A 23,199-nucleotide genomic window follows, 5' to 3' on the forward strand; every position below is an offset into this window, starting at 1 on the left:
GTTAATATACAATATTTGTTTTTCTCTTTCTGACTTACACTCTAAGTTGTGTTTGTTTACTTATTGTTGACTTTTGAGAGTTCTTTATATATTCTAGATAGAGTTTTTTGTCAGATATATGATTTGCAAATATTTCCCCCCAGTCTGTAGCTTGACTTTTCATTCTTTTAACTGTCTTTTAAAGAGCATTTAAAATTTTAAGTGCAATTTATCAATTTTTTTTCTTTTGAGGATTGTGTTTTTTGGTTGTATCTAAGAACCCTTTGTCTAACCCAGATTCCCAAAGATTTTTTCCTATTTTTTCTTCTGAAAGTTTTATAGTTTTATGTTTTACACTTAGATACTTGTGGCCTCTCTTGTTGCCAGTGAGAAGGCTTTTGTAAACCCAATATTCATTCCAGTGTGGGTTGTCTAGTTTAGATATTTTTCTCTGGTCGCTTTATTTTTTTTTCCCTTTGTCTTTGGTATCTACTATTACTCACCTAGGTATGGACTTATTTATCTTTCTGGAGACTAGTACTTCTTCAATGTAAGGATTTGTATGTTTCTTTTTTTTCTTTTAAACTTCTTAGCCATTGTGTTTTCACATGTTTCTAATATTGCCTGCATTTTTTTTTCTATTTTGTCATCCTCAAAATGCAGTTAAATGTCTGTTGAACCTTTCTCTTCTATCCTTCATGTCTCTTAAAAAAATTTTTTTTTTAATTCATTTATTTCTCTGTGCTTCATGCTGGGGAATTTTTAACATATATTTTCTAATTTTGGAATTCTTTCTTATACTATGTCAAATCTGCTCTTTAATCCATCCATTGAATTTTTAAGCTTAATGATGTATTTTTAATTTCTTAAAGTTCGTTTTAGTTTATTTTCAAATCCATCTGTTCTTTGTAGTACCTTGATCTCGTGTTTTTGGGGTTCTTTTTTTATACCCATTAAAAATATTTATATGATTATCTTTATCAGCTTTTTAATATCTTAAGTTCTTTTGTTTATTCTGATTCTTGCTTATTATTGGTCATGTATTCATGGCTTTTGACCTTTTGGATTGTAAGTTTTAATTTTGGGAATTTTATGGAGCCTGATTTGAAACTGTACCTTCCAGAACAAGTTTCTGTTTGCTTCTACCAAATGCATCAGAGATATCACTGGCATGAATCTTTTTTTTTGTGCTAATTTTTCATCTTTAAGCATTCCAGAGCATATGAATAATATAAATTGGAATCCAAACCCACATGAAGCATTACCCTGTGGTTGTACATTCTCAGGGAAGACGATTTACCACTTGGAACCCAGACACATTTTTTGTTTGTATCCTGTGCTTTTGGATAGATGTATTTTTCTAGTCTACCCTTTCACCAAGGAGGCACCTTTTTGAGGGATCCAGCTTCGTGGAGCAGGAGAGGGAAGGTTCCTCTCCATCTTGTCTTGCATGGTCCCAAGGCTTAGTTTCTTAGTTCTGTGTGGGTGTTAAAGCCCAAGCCCATAGCTTTCTGAGGCCAGCACATCTTCATTTGCCTGTCCTTGTTGCTTCTACCCCACCCCCACCAGGGCAGCTGCTTTAAGGATTTACAAGGTTCCTATTTCAGCTTTCAGTTTCCTTTTAATTTCTGTTCATTGGCAGTTTCCCTAGTGTTCTTGTGAACTTACCTATGTATTTGTAAGTAGATGGAAGGTTTCAGTTTATTCAGTTTTCCATATAGCCCAAACTGGAATCTGAAAACAATTTTAGATTCTTTAGTCTCAAGCTTTGTGATTATAAGCCTAAACTCTGGAGTCATGGTTCAAAATAGGCTCTGATGACCACATTTTATGTGATTTTGGGCAAACTACTTCAACTCCCTGTGCCAGTTTCCTCATCTGTTCAAAGGCGTAATAATACTATCCATCCCATAGGCATGTTTTGAGGATAAAATGAGATGAAATATCTACAGGTTTTGGAAGTGACTAGCACCTAGTAGGTATTCAATACATCTTAGCTAATTGGCCTCAATTCTTTAACCTAATTGGTCAGTCCTTCCCATGTTTTTATTCACAGGATTCAGTGTAAAGTCGGGCACATAGTAGGTATTCACATAGTATGTGTTCAACAAATTTAGAATGACAGTTTTACCATTTTATGTAGGTAGGATAATATACAAAGACCTGACAAATTTTAAGGTAGCAAAGCATTAGTATTTCTGCTTACATATTCCTGGGTGGTGATTTTTTTTAAAGCAGAAACTTCACAATATTGACACACATGTTTTAAAACATAGATTAATATTGCTTCATTCAAGGCTTATTTAAAAGAAAAATATCAGCAATCACTTCAAGTCAGATTTTATTTGAACCCACTAAGCTATAGGTCAAACTCTAGCATATTTATTAACCAACAGGGACTTTGATACTTATATCAAAAGCAAGACTTCCTAAAAGTTGTGATTTGTCTTAATCAAATTCATGGAAAATCAGTAAGTTTCACCTTAGGTTGGGGAAGTAAGCCACAGGTATGCTGCAGGTTGACTGCTGATTGCAAATGATTCAATGTCTATAAAACCTTATACATTGTCTAAATAATAAATCCTGGTATTTTGATTAATTTTATTGCTCATTTGTCTTTTATTAATTTCTTACCCAAAATTTCTGTATAGCAGAAAGTGAGTTTAAAATGCTAGAGTTTTAATGAAATTTCTGTAGTAGTGATATATGTCTCATTCTAAGAATTTTGGTTTATTTTTACTTCTGAATATTTTTCTTGAATGAGCCAATAGTTGCAATTGGTGTAAAAATCTCATGGCTTTCAGGTAGGGATCTAATTGCTAAGAAGGGTTTTTATAGGCTATTTACCTTTCCTGGACTAACACGGAGATATGAAGTGGGGGACACAGAGCAATGAAAAATGGAGATTGAATGTGGCTTTGAGAATGAAGAAGAAAGAAAAATCATACACTTAGGCCACAGGGTAGAAGATCAGGAGGGCTGGGAATAGAGAGGCCAGTGGGCAACGGGATGGGGGAGATGGTTGGTGCTAGTGGGGTGGGGAACTATGGGTAAAATTGTGAAATGGGCAATATTTGCCTTTTGTTCTCTAGTTTCATCTTTTTCTACCTCATTGCTTCCTGCTCATTCTAAGAGTTAGGATCATATGGGATGATATATGTGAAAGATCTTTGTGTATCCTGAAGTGTGGTATCTGAGTATGTTGCTAATGTCTACTTATGTTTCCCCTGTATAAAAACCCCTTCTCAGGGAAAGGTCAGCTAGATTCATTTATGCCAAGATATAAATTACTGACAGGGCTCGTGTGACCTCTCCTAGCAATTTCAGCGTTTTCACAGAACTATATAGCCTTAAGGATTTACTGGACATTATGGAATTTTAGGCTTTACCCTGTCTTTGACAGAAGAATATTTTTCAACAGGGAACCTTCTTTAACACCTCCAAGATCACATAAAGTAAGCATTGTTTTGCTTATTATAAATTGGGTCTCCACTAGTTTCATTCCATACTGGATCTGTTTTCTTCTCTGTTATATCCGGGTAGTAATGCCTGTATCATTGTGAGGCGTGAACGAGGTAGTGTGTCTAAAGTACTTAGCACAGGACCTGGCTAATAGTAATTCCTCAGTCAATGTCGGCTATGATTTTTATACCACTGGCTCAGCTCATTTCTGCTGGGGCTTACGTCCTAGTTCAGGTGAACATAGATGCTCGTGCAGTCCTGTATCCCTGGCAGTTTAATTCTCAGCACCGTCTACCTCCTGTCCTGGAGATTCACAAGGGGGCACAGATTACAGTGGTGGAGTGTGGACCATGAGCATAAAAGCCTCCAAGGGCTGACCCCTGAAGGGCTGGAGCAGACAGTCCCTCCGTTGGAGGGGAAAGGTACTCCTCTCAGCAGTGGCTGACCTGCTGTCCCTGAGGTTTTGCCTCTCCCATGGGCTGTGTTCACCTCCACTGTGACTCTTACTGCCAAGCACAGCCCTCAGGGCCCTCTGATGCCTGTTTATTCCTGGAGCAGCCATGGATGTCTTTTCTTGTTCTCTCTCAGGAAAACACAGCTGCACCAAACTGGTGTCTTCAAAATGAACTTTGCTAAAATGGAAAGAGAAACCAAAATGAAATAGAAAAACTGTGAATAGCGTAAAAATAAATTATTCAGCAAAGCACATGGTTCTGATTTGAAGAACTCCATTAGAAGCACGTCGCAGTTCAGCCTGTTTACTTTGCAGCTGTTCAATAGCCACGTGCGGCGAGTGGCTATTGTATTGGACAGCCCAGCTCTAGACCCTTGACTCTCCATCTGAGGGTAAGCTCAGAGAGCAGGGGCCATCATGCTTCATCCCCAGAGCTTGGCAGAGAGCAGTTCTCTTTGGGACTGATTCCTGACCCTTCTCTATTATTGCTAGAAATTGCTGGAGAGTGGTGCATATTACTTTGGTGCAAATGTTATTAAATTTAATTGTGTATTTAAATTACATTTAATTAAGTGTCATATTTCTAGAATCATTTAATGCTACTATATATATGTATGTCCTCACATATACTTACATTAGAGTTAAAATAGTCTAGAAATTTAAAATTAAAAAAAATTTTTTTTTACTTTTACTTTTGAAAACTGTTTCTTTGGAAATAATTTTTAGGTTGATACTGCAATCAATTTGAACTCTGGTAAAGAGGCCCACTCAGAAGGCAGTAGTAATACAGAGGAAGGTAGAAACAGTAATGATGATAAAGGGGAGAACTACTCTGAGAAAATAAAACTGGCTGAAGAGGGACCAGATGAAGATTCGAACTTGGTTCAGCATCAGATAATCCCTGAATGTTCAGGTAGGATAATCACTTGGTGATTGGCTAATGATAATTACAGAAACTATAGTTAAAATATTAGAATTACATATTTTTTTTATCAGCTAAGTAGAAATAATTAAAAAATGAGACTTTTTTTGTGAGCAAGCAAATCACCAGTTTTCATTTATAAGAATATTAAGAGTTCTTAAATACACTTAGAAAAATAATAAAATATGTCATTTAATAAAATTGTTATTGTAGTCATTTTACATTAATCAAGTAGGAAGTATTTCTGCATTTTATGACATGATTTATTGATCTTTTTGAAAATTGTACAATAAAATATATCCTATAATTTATAAATGCCTTTTAAGGGATAATCCCATTTGATTTTAATAACTTTTGGATTTTAAGAGAGTCCATTGTTTCATGGGTATTAATACTGGTATTAATTAATACTGGTCAGAGTAAATGAGAACAGCAGTTCTCAAAACATGGACTGAAAGAGCCCTGGGCCCTGAGACCCTTTTAGGAACTCTGCAAAGTCAAAACTACTTTCATCATAATACTGATATATCAGTGATATAATTCATTGTAATATTGAAATAATGCTGTTTGCCTTTTTGCCCACTGAATGGTTGGTTTCACTGATGGTACAAAAGCAATGGTGGGTAAAATTGCTGGTGCTTTAGCATGAATCAAGGCAATGAATGGCACCAAATTGTACGAATAGTCATTGTGTTCTTCAAGACCTGGCATGGGCAGAAAAAAGAAATAGCCAGTGTCATGCAAAAATGTCCTTGATGGAGCAGTAAAAAGTTTAAATTCTATTTAATCTTGACCTTTGAGTACACATCTTTTTAATATCCTGTGTGGTAAAATGGTAGGTACATATACAATAATTCTGCTGTGTGCCAAAATGTGAAGTTTGTGTTGAGGAAAAGAACTGGTGTGATAATTTAAGTTGAGAGCTGAACTGGCCACTTTTTAATGGGACACCATTTTTACTTGAAAGAATGAGAGACAGACCATCTATTATCATTCAGACTTAGATATTTGGCAGACATTTTTAAAAAAATGAAATGGGCCTGTTATTTCCAGGAAAACAACTGACAGTATTTTATGTCAATGATAAAATTTGAGCTTTCAAGTGAAAAATTAGAATCTTGGAAAATTTTTGTATGTCAGCATGAGCTTTACAGCTTCCCAATACTTAGACTTTTCTGATAAAAATTGGTGACAATATTAACAAATGTGATTTTTTCATATTGTATACTGAAATGCATTAATATTTTGAAGGTCTGCATAATTCAGTGAACCACTATTTTCCAAATAATCAATGCAGGATGAAAGATCCATTCAACATAAAGGATAGATCCATGGATTTATGGAACAAATACAAAAAGCTCACGGATAGGGTTACAGATTTCACATTACAACTAACCTTTAAGAAACTACCTCTTGTCCAGTTTTGATATTAGTATCAAGGAAGAATATCCACAGTTATCTGAAAAGGGTATTAAATTTCTCCTCCCCTTTCCAACTACTGTCCGAGGCCAAATTTTCTTCATAGAGTCAATACTTTAACTGAAGCAACAGATTACAGTAGATTGACTTTGAAGCAGAGATGAGAATCCAGCTGTCTTCTATTAATCCAGATACTAAAAATTTAAAATATTGCCATTCTTCTCAATATTTTTTTTGGAAAATGTGGTTGTTATAAAAGTGTTATATTTATGTTAGCATGTAATTAGTAATACCATGTTTATTATTTTAAAATGAATAGATAAATACATATTTATAATATTTTTCAGTTCTGATTTCTAATATGGTAATTATCAATAGATGTAACTCACATAAACAAAAGGTACTTTGGGTTCTCCATAATTTATAAACTGTAAAGGGAAGCTGAGCTCATAAACTTTGTGAACTGCTGAGTTAGAGTATGTTTGGGATGAGATCAGCTCTTGGGCCAGGTGACTCAGGATTACAGTTATTAGGAAACAAGGTATTAGAGTTGAGATTAGCTATTGGCCCCATTTACAGTGTATTTGTTTATACTGTTTCCGTACTGCAAGAGTTACTTGAAAATGCCTGTTGGATAGACCACCCATGTACCATGGGGCCTGAGAATGCTAGGGCTGGTGGTTGGGAATTAGAACTAGAGGCTGTTGCATTCGACGTGCATGAGCCATATGATTTGTAGAGTCTCCTTATTAGTAAGATTAGTATCGTTTTTGGATAAGCTTATTCCCTCTAAACATATCTCCTTTTCCTTTAAGAGGAAGTGATATACATTATAGGGAAACATCCCTGGGCTCTGTATTTTCAAAAGTTGCAAAACTTGGCTTTTCTTTGCATAATATGCCATTTCTAACTATCTAAGCTGGGGTGGCTGAGACTTTAGAATTTGAGCATTTATGCTCATTGCCAGATTATCATCTTTCATCAGACCTTACAGAGGAAGTATCTCCTGGTGGTGAAGAGCTTTGGCTCTGCAGTCAGACAGATCGGGTGGAAACTGACTCTGGCATTTACTAGTTATAAGATGATATATCTTGGACATATATGTAACTCAGTTACAATATACCATCTTGCTGGTTTATGGTGAAGATTACATGAGATAATCAATGTAAAAAAGCACTTAAGACTGTGCCTATCTGGTAACTCTATAAATGTTAGCTGCTATTATTAATATTATCATTAATCATAATGATAATGATAATTATTAATATTATTATTCATAATGATAAGTTAAAACTTGAATGACAGAAGTTCTAAAGAGTTCCTAATTTCAAATAAGTTACTATCAATTATCCACAATTCAAGAACATTTTTAGATACTTCAGGAAAATAGAACAAATGGGAGAGGCATAGATTAAAGGTGTTAAGATACACTGTGTACTTTTCTGAATTTGTTTCTAACATGTTGGAATCACTCTGTGTCTCTATGACATGCTACATTTTACTGTAGCTATTTGTGTGACTTCTCTTTCAGTTAGTCTGAAGCAGCTTTAGGATAGGGTCTTTGTCTTATTGTTTATTTGTTAGTTATGAATATAGAAAGTATAGCAGAATGAAGGAGAAAGAATTTGGGATTTAAAATCATACGAGATCCACTTCTGAATTCAGTGCTATAATTTATTAGCTATTTGAAAGGACCCAGTTATCTCAACCGTAAAATAGAGGTAAATGTCTGTTTCACAGGGTTGTTAGATAATTATATGAAAAAAATATGTGAAAGCACCTTGTAAACCAAGATACATGACACCAGTGTTAGTTATTACCATCAGCCATAAACATTTGTTGAATGAAAGAACAAATAGTAAAAACAAAACAAGAAGAAAAAGGCTTTATGATTTTACTAAACTTCAAGCTCATTCCTACTTTCGACATAATATAGATGAATCCGAATTAAAAGAATTAGATTCTCAACTTCAAGACGCTATTCAGAAGATGAAGAGGCTTGATAAGATATTGGTGAAGAGACAACACAGAGAAAAAGAAATCCAGAAGCAAGGTCTAGAAATGAGAATAAAGCTGTGGGAAAAACTTAAGGTAAGAATTGTATAATCTTATGCTGACATGTGAGAAACAACTTCCTCTAAGATGAGTAAGAAAAGCATGGACTCTGGTAGTGTTAGTGTGGTCTGCCTTAATTTATTTTGTGGAGGTAGGGCAGTGGTGTGTATATGTGTGTGTATGGGGCAGGGCGGTAGTGAGGGAGATGGTTTTCTGGAACTGGAGAAGGTGACTTTGCAGGATTCTGGATTTCGGGCACTGCACTGGGCATGTTCGTTCCCCATGGATAGTGGAGAGACAGCACCATAGGCTTCTGTCACCAGTGTCAAGCCTGGGTCCTCCATCGCTGGAATAGAAAGGGATCTGGTGCCTACCTTCATCAAGTATATATGGCTGCTTTTTCTTCAGCGAGCTTACAATTTGGACATAAGTACACAAATACACAAAAATTTAACCCCCCTGGTTACCATTATTATTTGAGTAAACGTTTGTGACAAACAAGCAGGGAGTTGACTATTTCACATGCTGGTCAGGCTGTCTTTGGGGAGCTGTAAAATGCTTGTGGCCTGTGACCATGCTCTATTTGCTTCTGTCTCAATGAACTCTCCTTGGCCTTCTTGGACCTTTTATTCTCTGTGGTACTGAGGGGCGGAAGTTGACCACATGTTGGCACTGACTTGATGCATAGCCATTGGCTCATATTTGAACTTTGCCCCTCAAAGGAGAGCACTTTTAAGGTAAGGAACATTATAATAACAGATCGGTTTTTTTTTTTTTAAGTGGACATTTATTTATTGCAGAAGTGGGATTACAACAAATGGATGGGCTAATTAAATAGTGCAGGGACAGAAGATAAATTTAGCTTACTATCTCCCATCAAAGTCAAAATTAAACTCTGGGTGGGGTCACCAAATGTGCAAGCCAAAACTATAAATTCTTTTTTTTTTTTCTTTTTGAATTTTATTTATTTTATTTATTTTTTATACAGCAGGTTCTTATTAGTCATCCATTTTATACACATCAGTGTATACATGTCAATTCCAGTCTCCCAATTCATCACACCACCACCACCACCCCCCGCTGCTTTCCCCCATTGGTGTCCATATGTTTGCTCTCTATATCTGTGTCTCTATTTCTGCCCTGCAAACCGGTTCATCTGTACCATTTTTCTAGGTTCCACATATATGTGTTAATATACGATATTTGTTTTTCTCTTTCTGACTTACGTCACTCTGTATGACAGTCTCTAGATTCATCCACATCTCTACAAATGACCCAGTTTCGTTCCTTTTTATGGCTGAGTCATATTCCATTGCATATATGTACCACATCTTCTTTATCCATTCGTCTGTCGATGGGCATTTAGGTTGCTTCCATGACCTGGCTGTTGTAAATAGCACAGCAATGAACATTGGGGTGTATGTGTCTTTTTGAATTATGGTTTTCTCTGGGTATATGCCCAGTAGTGGGATTGCTGGGTCATATGGTAATTCTATTTTTAGTTTTTTAAGGAACCTCCATACTGTTCTCCGTAGTGGCTGTATCAATTTACATTCCCACCAACAGTGCAAGAGGGTTCCCTTTTCTCCACACCCTCTCCAGCATTTGTTGTTTGTAGATTTTCTGATGATGGCCATTCTGACTGGTGTGAGATGATATCTCATTGTAGTTTTGATTTGCATTTATCTAATGATTAATGATGTTCAACATTCTTTCATGTGTTTGTTGGCCATCTGTATGTCCTCTTTGGAGAAATGTCTATTTAGGTCTTCTGCCCATTTTTTGATTGGGTTGTTTGTTTTTTTAATATTGAGCTGCCCGAGCTGTTTATATATTTTGGAGATTAATACTTTGTCAGTTGCTTCATTTGCAAATATTTTTTCCCATTCTGAGGGTTGTCTTTTTGTCTTGTTTGTAGTTTCCTTTGCTTTGCAAAAGCTTTTAAGTTTCATTAGGTCCCATTTGTTTATTTTTGTTTTTATTTCCATTACTCTAGGAGGTGGATCAAAAAAGATCTTGCTGTGATTTATGTCAAAGAGTGTTCTTCCTATGTTTTCCTCTAAGAGTTTGACAGTGTCTGGTGTACATTTAGGTCTTTAATCCATTTTGAGTTTATTTTTGTGTATAGTGTTAGGGAGTGTTCTAATTTCATTCTTTTACATGTAGCTGTCCAGTTTTCCCAGCACCACTTATTGAAGAGACTGTCTTTTCTCCATTGTATATCCTTGCCTCTTTTGTCATAGATTAGTTGACCGTAGGTGTGTGAGTTTATCTCTGGGCTTTCTATCCTGTTCCATTGATCTATATTTCTGTTTTTGTGCCAGTACCATATTGTCTTGATTACTGTAGCTTTGTAATATAGTCTGAAGTCAGAGAGTCTGATTCCTCCAGCTCCGTTTTTTTCCCTCAAGACTGCTTTGGCTATTCGGGGTCTTTTGTGTCTCCATACAAATTTTAAGATTTTTTGTTCTAGTTCTGTAAAAAATGCCATTGGTAGTTTGATAGGGATTGCATTGAATCTGTAGATTGCTTTGGGTAGTATAGTGATTTTCACAATATTGATTCTTCCAATCCAAGAACATGGAATATTTCTCCATCTGTCGGTATCATCTTTAATTTCTTTCAACAGTGTCTTATAGTTTTCTGCATACAGGCCTTTTGTATCCCTAGGTAGTTTTATTCCTAGGTATTTTATTTGTTTTGTTGCAATGGTAAATGGGAGTGTTTCCTTAATTTCTCTTTCAGATTTTTCATCATTAGTGTATAGGAATGCAAGAGAATTCTGTGCATTAATTTTGTATCCTGCAACTTTACCAAATTCATTCATTAGCTCTAGTAGTTTTCTGGTGGCATCTTTAGGATTCTCTACGTATAGTATCATGTCATCTGCAAACAGTGACAGTTTTACTTCTTTTCCAATTTGTATTTCTTTTATTTATTTTTCTTCTCTGATTGCCGTGGCTAGGACTTCCAAAACTATGTTGAATAATAGTGGTGAGAGTGGACATCCTTGTCTTGTTCCTGATCTTAGAGGAAATGCTTTCAGTTTTTCACCATTGAGAATGATGTTTGCTGTGGGTTTGTCGTATATGGCCTTTATTATGTTGAGGTAGGTTCGCTCTATGCCCACTTTCTGGAGAGTTTTTATCATAAATGGCTGTTGAATATTGTCAAAAGCTTTTTCTGCATCTATTGAGATGATCATATGGTTTTTATTCTTCAATTTGTTAATATGGTGTATCACATTGATTGATTTGCATATATTGAAGAATCCTTGCATCCCTGGGATAAATCCCACTTGATCATGGTGTATGATCCTTTTAATGTGTTGTTGGATTCTGTTTGCTAGTATTTTGTTGAGGATTTTTGCATCTATATTCATCAGTGATATTGGTCTGTAATTTTCTTTTTTTGTAGTATCTTTGTCTGGTTTTGGTATCAGGGTGCTGGTGGCCTCATAGAATGAGTTTGGGAGTGTTCCTTCCTCTGCAATTTTTGGAAGAGTTTGAGAAGGATGGGTGTTAGCTCTTCTCTAAATGTTTGATAGAATTCACCTGTGAAGCCATCTGGTTCTAGACTTTCGTTTGTTGGAAGATTTTTGTTGGAAGCAATTTCATTACTTGTGATTGGTCTGTTCATATTTTCTAATTCTTCCTGGTTCAGTCTTGGAAGGTTATACCTTTCTAAGAATTTGTCCATTTCTTCCAGGTTGTCCATTTTTTTTGGCATATAGTTGTTTGTAGTAATCTCTAATAGTCCTTTGTATTTCTTCAGTGTCAGTTGTGATTTCTCCTTTTTCATTTCTAATTTTATTGATTTGAGTCCTCTCCCCATTTTTCTTGAAGAGTCTGGCTAATAGTTTATCAGTTTTGTTTATCTTCTCAGAGAACCAGCTTTTAGTTTTATTGATCTTTGCTATTTTTTTCTTTGTTTCTGTTTCATTTATTTCTGCTCTGATCTTTATGATTTCTTTCCTGCTGCTAACTTTGGGTTTTGTTCTTCTTCCTCTAGTTCCTTTAGGTGTAACGTTAGATTCTTTCTTTGAGATTTTTCTTGTTTCTTGAGGTAGGCTTGTATAGCTATGAACTCCCCTCTTAGAACTGCTTTTGCTGCATCCCATAGGTTTTGGATCATCGTGTTTTCATTGTCATTTTTCTCTAGGTATTCTTTGTTTTCCTCTTTGGTCTCTTGGTTATTTAGTAACGTATTGTTTAGCCTCCATGTGTTTGTGCTTTTTACGTTTTTTCCCCTGTAATTGATTTCTAATCTCCTAGTGTTGTGGTCAGAAAAGATGCTTGATATGATTTCAGTTTTCTTAAATTTACTGAGGCTTGATTTGTGACCCAAGATGTGATCTATCCTGGAGAATGTTCCGTGCACACTTGAGAAGAAAGTTTAATCTGTGGTTTTTGGACAGAATGTCCTATAAATATCAATTAAATCTATGTGGTCTATTGTGTCATTTAAAGCTTGGGTTTCCTTATTAATTTTCTGTTTGGATGATCTGTCCATTGGTGTAAGTGAGGTGTTAAAGTCCCCCACTATTACTGCGTTACTGTCGATTTCCTCTTTTAGAGCTGTTAGCAGTTGCCTTATGTATTGAGGTGCTCCTGTGTTGGGTGCATATATATTTATAACTGTTATATCTTCTTCTTGGATTGACCCCTTGATCATTGTGTAGTGTCCTTCTTTGTCTCTTGTAACATTCTGTATTTTAAAGTCTATTTTATCTGATATGAGTATTGCTACTCCAGCTTTCTTTTGATTTCCATTTGCATGGAATATCTTTTTCCATCCCCTCACTTTCAGTCTGAATGTGTCCCCAGGTCTGAAGTGGATCTCTTGTAGACAGCATATATATGGGTCTTGTTTTTGTATCCATTCAGCCAGCCTGTGTCTTTTGGTTGGAGCATTTAATCCATTCACGTTTAAGGTAATTATCAATATTTATGTTCCTATGACCATTTTCTTAATGGTTTTGGGTTTGTTTTTGTACTTCCTTTTCTCCTCTTGTGTTTCCCGCTTAGAGAAGTTCCTTTAGCATTTGTTGTAGAGCTGGTTTGGTGGTGCTGAATTCTCTTAGCTTTTGCTTGTCTGTAAAGCTTTTGATTTCTCCATCGAATCTGAATGAGATCCTTGCCGGCTCGAGTAATCTTGGTTGTAGGTTCTTCCCTTTCATCACTTTAAGTATATCATGCCACTCCCTTCTGGCTTGTAGAGTTTCTGCTGAGAAATCAGCTGTTAACCTTATGGGAGTTCCCTTGTATGTTATTTGTCGTTTTTCCCTTGCTGCTTTCAATAATTTTTCTTTGTCTTTAATTTTTGCCAATTTGATTACTATGTGTCTTGGCGTGTTTCTCCTTGGGTTTATCCTGTATGGGACTCGCTGCGCTTCCTGGACTTGGGTGGCTATTTCCTTTCCCATGTTAGGGAAGTTTTCAACTATAATCTCTTCAAATATTTTCTCGGGTCTTTTCTCTCTCTCTTCTCCTTCTGGGACCCCTATAATGTGAATGTTGTTGCATTTAATGTTGTCCCAGAGGTCTCTTAGGCTGTCTTCATTTCTTTTCATTCTTTTTTCTTTATTCTGTTCCGCAGCAGTGAATTCCACCATTCTGTCTTCCAGGTCACTTATCCGTTCTTCTGCCTCAGTTATTCTGCTATTGATTCCTTCTAGTGTAGTTTTTATTTCAGTTATTGTGTTGTTCATCTCTGTTTGTTCTTTAATTCTTCTAGATCTTTGTTAAACATTTCTTGCATCTTCTTGATCTTTGCCTCCATTCTTTTTCCGAGGTCCTGGATCATCTTCACTATCATTATTCTGAATTCTTTTTCTGGAAGGTTGCCTATCTCCACTTCATTTAGTTGTTTTTCTGGGGTTTTATCTTGTTCCTTCATCTGGTACATAGCCCTCTGCCTTTTCATCTTGTCTATCTTTCTGTGAATGTGGTTTTTGTTCCACAGGCTTCAGGATTGTAGTTCTTCTTGTTCTGCTGTCTGCCCTCTGGTGGATGAGCTATCTAAGAGGCTTGTGCAAGTTTCCTGATGGGAGGGACTGGTGGTGGGTAGAGCTGACTGTTGCTCTGGTGGGCAGATCTCAGTAAAACTTTAATCTGCTTGACTGCTGATTGGTGGGGCTGGGTTCCGTCCCTGTTGGTTGTTTGGCCTGAGGGGACCCAACACTGGAGCCTACCTGGGCTCTTTGGTGGGCCTAATGGCAGACTTTGGGAGGGCTCACGCCAAGGAGTACTTCCCAGACTTCTGCTGTTAGTGTCCTTGTCCTCACAGTGACACACAGCCACCCCGCACCTCTGCAGGAGGCCCTCCAACACTCGCAGGTAGGTCTGGTTCAGTTTCCTATGGGACCAGTACTCCTTCCCCTGGGTCCCGATGAGCACATTACTTTGTGTGTGCCCTCCAAGAGTGGAGTCTCTGTTTCCCCCAGTCCTGTAGAAGTCCTGCAATCAAATCCCACTAGCCTTCAAAGTCTGATTGTCTAGGAATTCCTCCTTCTGTTGCCGGACCCCCAGATTGGGATGCCTGACGTGGGGCTCAGAACCTTCACTCCAGTGGGTGGACTTCTGTGGTATAAGTGTTCTCCAGTTTGTGAGTCACCCACCCAGCAGTAATGGGATTTGATTTTATTGTGATTGCACCCCTCCTACCATCTCACTGTGGCTTCTCCTTTGTTTTTGGATGTGGCGTATCTTTTTGGTGAGTTCCAGTGTCTTCCTGTCAATGATTTTTCAGCAGTTAGTTGTAATTCTGGTGTTCTTGTAAGAGGGAGTGAGAGCACGTGCTTCTACTCCGCATCTTGAACCAATCTCTCTTAACATCTTTATTGGAGTATAATTGCTTTACAATGGTGTGTTAGTTTCTGCTTTATAACAAAGTGAATCAGCTATACATATACATATATCCCCATATCTCTTCCCTCTTGCATCTCCCTCCCTCCCACCCTTCCTATCCCACCCCTCTAGGTGGTCACAAAGCACCAAGCTGATCTCCCTGTGCTATGCGGCTGCTTCCCACTAGCTATAGGCTTTACATTTGGTAGTGTATATATGTCCATGCCACTCTCTCACTTTGTTCCAGCTTACCCTTCCCCCTCCCCGTGTCCTCAAGTCCATTCTCTAGTAGGTCTGCGTCTTTATTCCCGTCCTGCCCCTAGGTTCTTCATGACCATTTTTTTTTTTTTTTAGATTCCATATATATGTATTAACATACGGTATTTGTTTTTCTCTTTCTGACTTACTTCACTCTGTATGACAGACTCTAGGTCCCTCCACCTCACTACAAATAACTCAATTTCGTTTCTTTTTATGGCTGAGTAATATTCCATTGTATATATGTGCCACATCTTCTTTATCCATTCATCTGTCGATGGACACTTAGGTTGCTTCCATGTCCTGGCTGTTGTAAATAGAGCTGCAGTGAACATTGTGGTACATGACTCTTTTTGAATTATGGTTTTCTCAGGGTATATGCCCAGTAGTGGGATTGCTGGGCTGTATGGTAGTTCTATTTCTAATTTTTTAAGGAACCTCCATACTGTTCTCCATAGTGGCTGTATCAATTTACATTCCCACCAACAGTGCAAGAGGCTTCCCTTTTCTCCACACCCTCTCCAGCATTTATTGTTTGTAGATTTTTTGATGATGGCCATTCTGACTGGTGTGAGATGATATCTCATTGTAGTTTTGATTTGCATTTATCTAATGATTAATGATGTTCAACATTCTTTCATGTGTTTGTTGGCCATCTGTATGTCCTCTTTGGAGAAATGTCTATTTAGGTCTTCTGCCTATTTTTGTCCACTGGTGAAAGTGGGGTGTTAAAGTCCCCTCCTATGATTGTGTTACTGTCGATTTCCCCTTTTATGGCTGTTAATATTTGCCTTATGTATTGAGGTGCTCCTATGTTGGGTGCATAAATATTTACAATTGTTATACCTTCTTCTTGGTTCGATCCCTTGATCATTATATAGTGTCCTTCTTTGTCTCTTGTAATAGTCTTTATTTTAAAGTCTATTTTGTCTGATATGAGAATTGCTACTCCAGCTTTCTTTTGATTTCCATTTGCATGGAATATCTTTTTCCATCCCCTCACTTTCAGTCTGTATGTGTCCCTAAGTCTGAAGTGGGTCTCTTGTAGACAGCATATATACGGGTCTTGTTTTTGTATCCATTCAGCCAGTCTGTGTCTTTTGGTGGGAACATTTAATCCATTTACATTTAAGGTAATTATCGATATGTATGTTCCTATTCCCATTTTCTTAAATGTTTTGGGTTTGTTATTGTAGGTGTTTTCCTTCTCTTGTGTTTCTTGCCTAGAGAAGTTCCTTTAGCATTTGTTGTAAAGGTGGTTTGGTGGTGCTGAACTCTCTCAGCTTTTGCTTGTCTGTAAAGGTTTTAATTTCTCCATCAAATCTGAATGAGATCCTTGCTGGGTAGAGTAATCTTGGTTGTAGGTTTTTCTCCTTCATCACCTTAAGTATATCCTGCCACTCCCTTCTGGCTTGCAGAGTTTCTGCTGAAAGATCAGCTGTTAACCTTATGGGGATTCCCCTGTGTGTTATTTGTTGTTTTTCCCTTGCTGCTTTTAATATGTTTTCTTTATATTTAGTTTTTGATAGTTTGATTAATATGTGTCTCGGCGTGTTTCTCCTTGGATTTATCCTGTATGGGACTCTCTGTGCTTCCAGGACTTGATTAACTACTTCCTTTCCCATATTAGGGAAGTTTTCAACTATAATCTCTTCAAATATTTTCTCAGTCCCTTTCTTTTTCTCTTCTTCTTCTGGGACCCCTATAATTCGAATGTTGGTGCGTTTAATGTTGTCCCAGAGGTCTCTGAGACTGTCCTCAGTTCTTTTCATTCTTTTTTCTTTATTCTGCTCTGCAGTACTTATTTCCACTGTTTTATTTTCCAGGTCACTTACCTGTTCTTCTGCCTCAGTTATTCTGCTATTGATCCCATCTAGAGTATTTTTAATTTCATTTATTGTGTTTTTCATCGTTGCTTGGTTCCTCTTTAGTTCTTCTACGTCCTTGTTAAATGTTTCTTGCATTTTGTCTATTCTATTTCCAAGATTTTGGATCATCTTTACTATCATTATTCTGAATTCTTTTTCAGATAGACTGCCTATTTCCTCTTCATTTGTTAGGTCTGGTGTGTTTTGACCCTGCTCCTTCATCTGCTGTGTGTTTTTCTGTCTTCTCATTTTGCTTATCTTACTGTGTTTGGGGTCTCCTTTTCACAGGCTGCAGGTTCGTAGTTCCCGTTGTTTTTGGTGTCTGTCCCCAGTGGCTAAGGTTGGTTCAGAGGGTTGTGTAGGCTTCCTGGTGGAGGGAACTAGTGCCTGTGTTCTGGTGGATGAGGCTGGATCTTGTCTTTCTGGTGGGCAGGTCCACGTCTGGTGGTGTGTTTTGGGGTGTCTGTGGCCTTATTATGATTTTAGGCAGCCTCTCTGCTAATGGATGGGGCTGTGTTCCTGTCTTGCTAGTTGTTTGGCATAGGGTGTCCAGCACTGTAGCTTGCTGGTCGTTGAGTGAAGCTGGGTCTTGATGTTGAGATGGAGATCTCTGAGAGATTTTCACCGTTTGGTATTACGTGGAGCTGGAAGGTCTCTTGTGGACCAGTGTCCTGAAGTTGGCTCTCCCACCTCAGAGGCACAGCCCTGATGCCTGGCTGGAGCACCAAGAGCCTTTCATCCACACGGCTCGGAATAAAAGGGAGAAAAAATAGAAAAAGAGAAAGAAAGAGGATAAAATAAAATAAAATAAAGCTATTATAATAAAAAATAAGAAAAGAAATTATTAAGAAAAAATTTAGTAAGAAAAATTTTTTAATTTTAAAATAAATTTATTAATTTTTTATAATAAAAAATAAGAAAAAAATTATTAAGAAAAAAATTTAAGAATAAAAAATTTTTAATTTTTTAAAATAAAAAATAAGGAAAAAATTGTTAAGAAAAAATTCATTAAGAAAAAAAGTTTTTAAGTAAAAAACAAAACAAAACAAAACAAAACAAAACAAAAAAACGGACGGACCGAACCCTGGGACAAATGGTGAAGGCAAAGCTATGCAGACAAAATCTCACCCAGAAGCATCCACATATACACTCACAAAAAAAGGAAAAGGGGAAAAATTAATTTATCCTGCTCCCAAAGTCCACCTCCTGAATTTGGGATGATTTGTTGTCTATTCAGGTATTCAACAGATGCAGGTACATCAAGTTGTTTGTGGAGCTTTAATCTGCTGCTTCTGAGGCTGCTGGGAAAAATTTCCCTTTTTCTTCTTTGTTCGTACAGCTCCCGGGGTTCAGCTTTGGATTTGGACCCGCCTCTGCGTGTAGGTCGCCTGAGGGCGTCTGTTCTTCACTCACACAGGACGGGGTTAAAGGAGCAGCTGATTGGGGGGCTCTGGCTCACTCAGGCCGGGGGTTGGGAGGGGTACGGATGTGGGGCGAGCCTGCGGCGGCAGAGGCCGGCGTGACGTTGCAGCAGCCTGAGGCGCACCGTGTATTCTCCTGGGGAAGTTGTCCCTGGATCACGGGACCCTGGCGGTGGCGGGCTGCACAGGCTCTGGGGAGGGGCGGTGTGGATAGTGACCTGTGCTCGCACACAGGCTTTTTGGTGGCGGCAGCAGCAGCCTTAGCGTCTGATGCCCGTCTCTGGGGTCCGCGCTGATAGCCGCGGCTCGCGCCCGTCTCTGGAGCTCGTTTAGGTGGCGCTCTGGATCCCCTCTTCTTGCGCACCGCGAAACAAAGAGGCAAGAAAAAGTCTCTTGCCGCTTCGGCAGCTGCAGACTTTTTCCCGGACTCCATCCCGGCTAGCTGTGGTGCGCTAACCCCTTCAGGCAGTGTTCACACCACCAACCCCAGTCCTCTCCCTGCAACCGAAGCCCAAGCCTCAGCTCCCAGCCCCCGCCCGCCCAGGCAGGTGAGCAGACAAGCCTCTCGGGCTGGTGAGTGCTGCTCGGCACCGATCCTCTGTGCGGGAATCTCTCCGCTTTGCCCTCCTCAGCCCTGTGGCTGCGCTCTCCTCTGTGGCTCTGAAGCTTCCCCCCTCTGCCACCCGCAGTCTCCGCCTGCAAAGGGGCTTCCTAGTGTGTGGAAACCTTTCCTCCTTCCAAGCTCCCTCCCACTGGTGCGGGTCCCATCCCTATTCTTTTGTCTCTGTTATTTCTTTTTTCTTTTGCCCTACCCAAGTACATGGGGAGTTTCTTGCCTTTTGGGAGGTCTGACGTCTTCTGCCAGCATTCAGTGGGTGTTCTGTAGGAGCAGTTCCACGTGTAGATGTATTTCTAATGTATCTGTGGGAAGGAAGGTGATCTCCACGTCTTACTCTTCCGCCATCTTGCCCAGACCCCCCCTTCTGCCCATTTTTGGATTGGGTTTTTTGTTTTTTTGATATTGAGCTGCATGTGCTGCTTGTAAATTTTGGAGGTTATCTTTGTCATTGCTTCATTTGCAAATATTTTCTCCCAGTCTGTGGGTTGTCTTTTCGTCTTGTTTATGGTTTCCTTTGCTGTTCAAAAGCTTTTAAGTTTAATTAGGTCCCATTTGTTTATTTTTGTTTTTATTTCCATTTCTCTAGGAGGTGGGTCAAGAAGGATCTTGCTGTGATGTATGTCATAGAGTGTTCTGCCTATGTTTTCCTCTAAGAGTTTGATAGTGTCTGGCGTACATTTAGGTCTTTAATCCATTTTGAGTTTATTTTTGTGTATGGTGTTAGGGAGTGTTCTAATTTCATTCTTTTACATGTAGCTGTCCAGTTTTCCCAGCACCACTTATTGAAGGGGCTTTCTTTTCTCCATTGTATGTTCTTGCCTCCTTTATCAAAAATAAGGTGACCGTGTGTGTGGGTTTATCTCTGGGTTTTCGATCCTGTTCCATTGATCTATATTTCTGTTTTTGTGCCAGTACCATACTGTCTTGATTACTGTAGCTTTGTAATATAGTCTGAAGTCAGGGAGCCTGATTCCACCAGCTCATTTTTTCTTTCTCAAGATTGCTTTGGCTGTTTGGGGTCTTTTATGTTTCCATAAAAATTGTGAAATTTTTTGTTCTAGTTCTGTGAAAAATGCCAGTGGTAGTTTGATAGGTATTGCATTGAATCTGTAGATTGCTTTGGGTAGTATAGTCATTTTCACAATGTTGATTCTTCCAATCCAAGAACATGGTATATCTCTCCATCTATTTGTATCATCTTTAATTTCTTTCATCAGTGTCTTATAGTTTTCTGCATACATGTTTTTTGTCTCCTTAGGTAGGTTTATTCCTAGGTATTTTATTCTTTTTGTTGCAGTGGTAAATGGGAGTGTTTCCTTAATTTCACTTTCAGATTTTTCATCAGTAGTATATAGGAATGCAAGAGATTTCTGTGCATTAGTTTTGTATGCTGCTACTTTACCAAATTCATTGATTAGCTCTAGTAGTTTTCTGGTAGCATCTTTAGGATTCTCTATTTATAGTATCATGTCATCTGCAAACAGTGACTGCTTTACTTTTTCTTTTCCTATTTGGATTCTTTTTATTTGTTCTTCTTCTCTGATTGCTGTGGCTAAAGCTTCCAAAACAATGTTGAATAATAGTGGTGACGGTGGGCACCCTTGTCTTGTTCCTGATCTTAGTGGGAATGGTTTCGGTTTTTCACCACTGAGGATGATGTTGGCTGGGGGTTTGTCATATATGGCCTTCATTATATTGAGGAAAGTTCCCTCTATGCCTACTTTCACATTGGCTGTTTTTGAAAAATTCTTCCTTGTTTAGTTGACTGACTTCCTAGGAAATTTCCCAGGCAATGATATGAATACATTATAAGGTGATTAAGAATACATTTTTACAAGGTTCCCAGGAAGACCACTGGGATGGAAAAAAGCAGTATATAAAATGCAGTGCTGCGGCTTTCCTGGTGGCGCAGTGGTTAAGAATACGCCTGCCAATGCAGGGGATGTGGGTTCTCGCCCTGGTCCCGGAAGATCCCACATGCCGTGGAGCAACTAAGCCCATGTGCCACAACCACTGAGCCTGCACTGTGGAGCCCATGAGCGACAACTACTGAAACCCACGAGCTTAGAGCACATGCTCCGCAACAAAGAGAAGCCACTGCAATGAGAAGCCCGTGCACCGCAACGAAGAGTGGCCCTGGGTAGAGAAAACCCATGCACAGCAACGAAGACCCAATGCAGCCAAAAATAAATAAATAAAATAAATAAATTTATAAAAAAAAAATTCAGTGCTTAAAGTTAGAGAAATAATTTGTGTAAATTTTAGCAGGAAAAGTTAGTCTGTCACTTATTTCTGTTGGATCTCAAAGCAAATTTTTACTTGCTTGGAAATATAAATTATAACTGGAATCATAAAAAAATACAGTATCAATTTTGAAATATCTGAAACTGTAATTTGATGATGTATCTTTAGGTTACTCATTAGTTATAGAAACATTAAACAGAAACTTAAGGAACTTTAAGCAAGGTAATTATCATATAATGATAGACATAGTCCAACTCTATCTGGGAATACCCATTGACAGAATTTTGAGGGAACAGGAAACATTGACAGATTCCCTAATTAAAGGAATAAAAATGATCTGGCTTTCTTGTTTGTATGTACAGGATTGGAAACCATGTTGGAATTTTAAAAAATATCGATGAATATAGTTGCCTTCTTTTCCCATGTTTAAACTTTTATTTCTCTTTTATTAGTCTGCAAAAAATGGTGAAGCTTTACAAAGTAATGAGGAGATGGAAAGTACAAAAAACTTTCTAGCTTTGACTGCTGCATCAGAAGAAACTGTTGGTGAGTAAAATTGATTCATCTTTATTTTTATCTCAGAGTCATAGAATATTTGGATTAAAGTAAAAGTCCCAATTCAGTTATCTTTTCTTTTTCTTTGTGAGTTTAATTCTTCTTTAGAGGAAATGATCACGTTGGATAGGACTATATCGAACTACTCTGAAGTTAGGTATGTTTCAGAGTCTTCTAGTGTTTGTGTCTGCTCAAGGGTGAGGAGGACAGGGCAGTGAAAAATCAGGAAATAGACAAAGTGTGTCTTTGCCTTTACTTCCTGTGACTCTTTGATGCCTCTACACACCCAGTTTGTGCAGTCCCCTAACTGCCTGCGATTGTCCCATGAGGTGTCTCACTCAGGCCTCTGCAACCTTTCATAAAAATCCATTACTGATTTGTCCTTTTCCTGTTCTCTCATAGTCCTGGTTTATGAGACCAGCCAGTTAATTCTGTGCATGTGTTTCTACTTCCCCCACTTGTGTGTATGTAACAGCTGACCCTTGAACAACATGGTGGTTAGGGGCACTGCCCCTGTGCAGTTGAAAATCCAGGTGTAACTTTATAGTTGGCCCTCTGTACCTGCAGTTCTGCATCCATGGATTCAACCAACCAAGGATTGTGTAGTACTATAGTACACATTTATTGAAAAAAATCCGTGTATAAGTGAACCTGTGCAATTCAAACATATGTTGTTCAAGGGTCAACTGTATATTTGTGATTCACCTCCTCCTCTTCCTTCTTCTTTTCCTTCTTCCTTCTTTTCTTTCTTTTTCTTCTTCTACAGAAGTGCTGTGGAATCATATAACTTATTTTAACTTACTTACTTAGTAATGAATGTTTTAGTGATTGGGAAGAGTTGGATTTTTTGGCAGGACACTTTTGAAATCCTTTAACCAACATCATCTAAATGGTCATATAGTATTGCTTGGGCATTAGACTGGCTCTAAGTAGGGGTCCCAGGAGTGGGATTGCTGGATCATATGGTAGCTCTGTTTTTAGTTTTTTAAGGAACCTCCATACTGTTCTCCATAGTGGCTGCACCAATTTACATCCCCACCAACAGTGTAGGAGAGTTCCCTTTTCTCCACACCCTCTCCAGCATTTATTATTTGT

General features: G+C 38.2%; 1 protein-coding gene across 1 annotated transcript in view; it reads left to right on the forward strand.

Moving 5' to 3' along the window:
* Positions 1-23,199, forward strand: part of FSIP1 (fibrous sheath interacting protein 1) — a 205,845-nt gene that overhangs the window by 8,831 nt on the left and 173,815 nt on the right. Inside the window, exons 3-5 of the mRNA XM_061182261.1 lie at positions 4,622-4,808; positions 8,173-8,327; positions 22,002-22,095. Of these exons, the coding sequence (XP_061038244.1) occupies positions 4,622-4,808; positions 8,173-8,327; positions 22,002-22,095 (436 nt within the window). The remainder of the gene's footprint in view (positions 1-4,621; positions 4,809-8,172; positions 8,328-22,001; positions 22,096-23,199) is intronic.

Source organism: Eubalaena glacialis, chromosome 2 (assembly GCF_028564815.1).
Source record: "Eubalaena glacialis isolate mEubGla1 chromosome 2, mEubGla1.1.hap2.+ XY, whole genome shotgun sequence".
Classification (NCBI taxonomy): Eukaryota; Metazoa; Chordata; class Mammalia; order Artiodactyla; family Balaenidae; genus Eubalaena; species Eubalaena glacialis.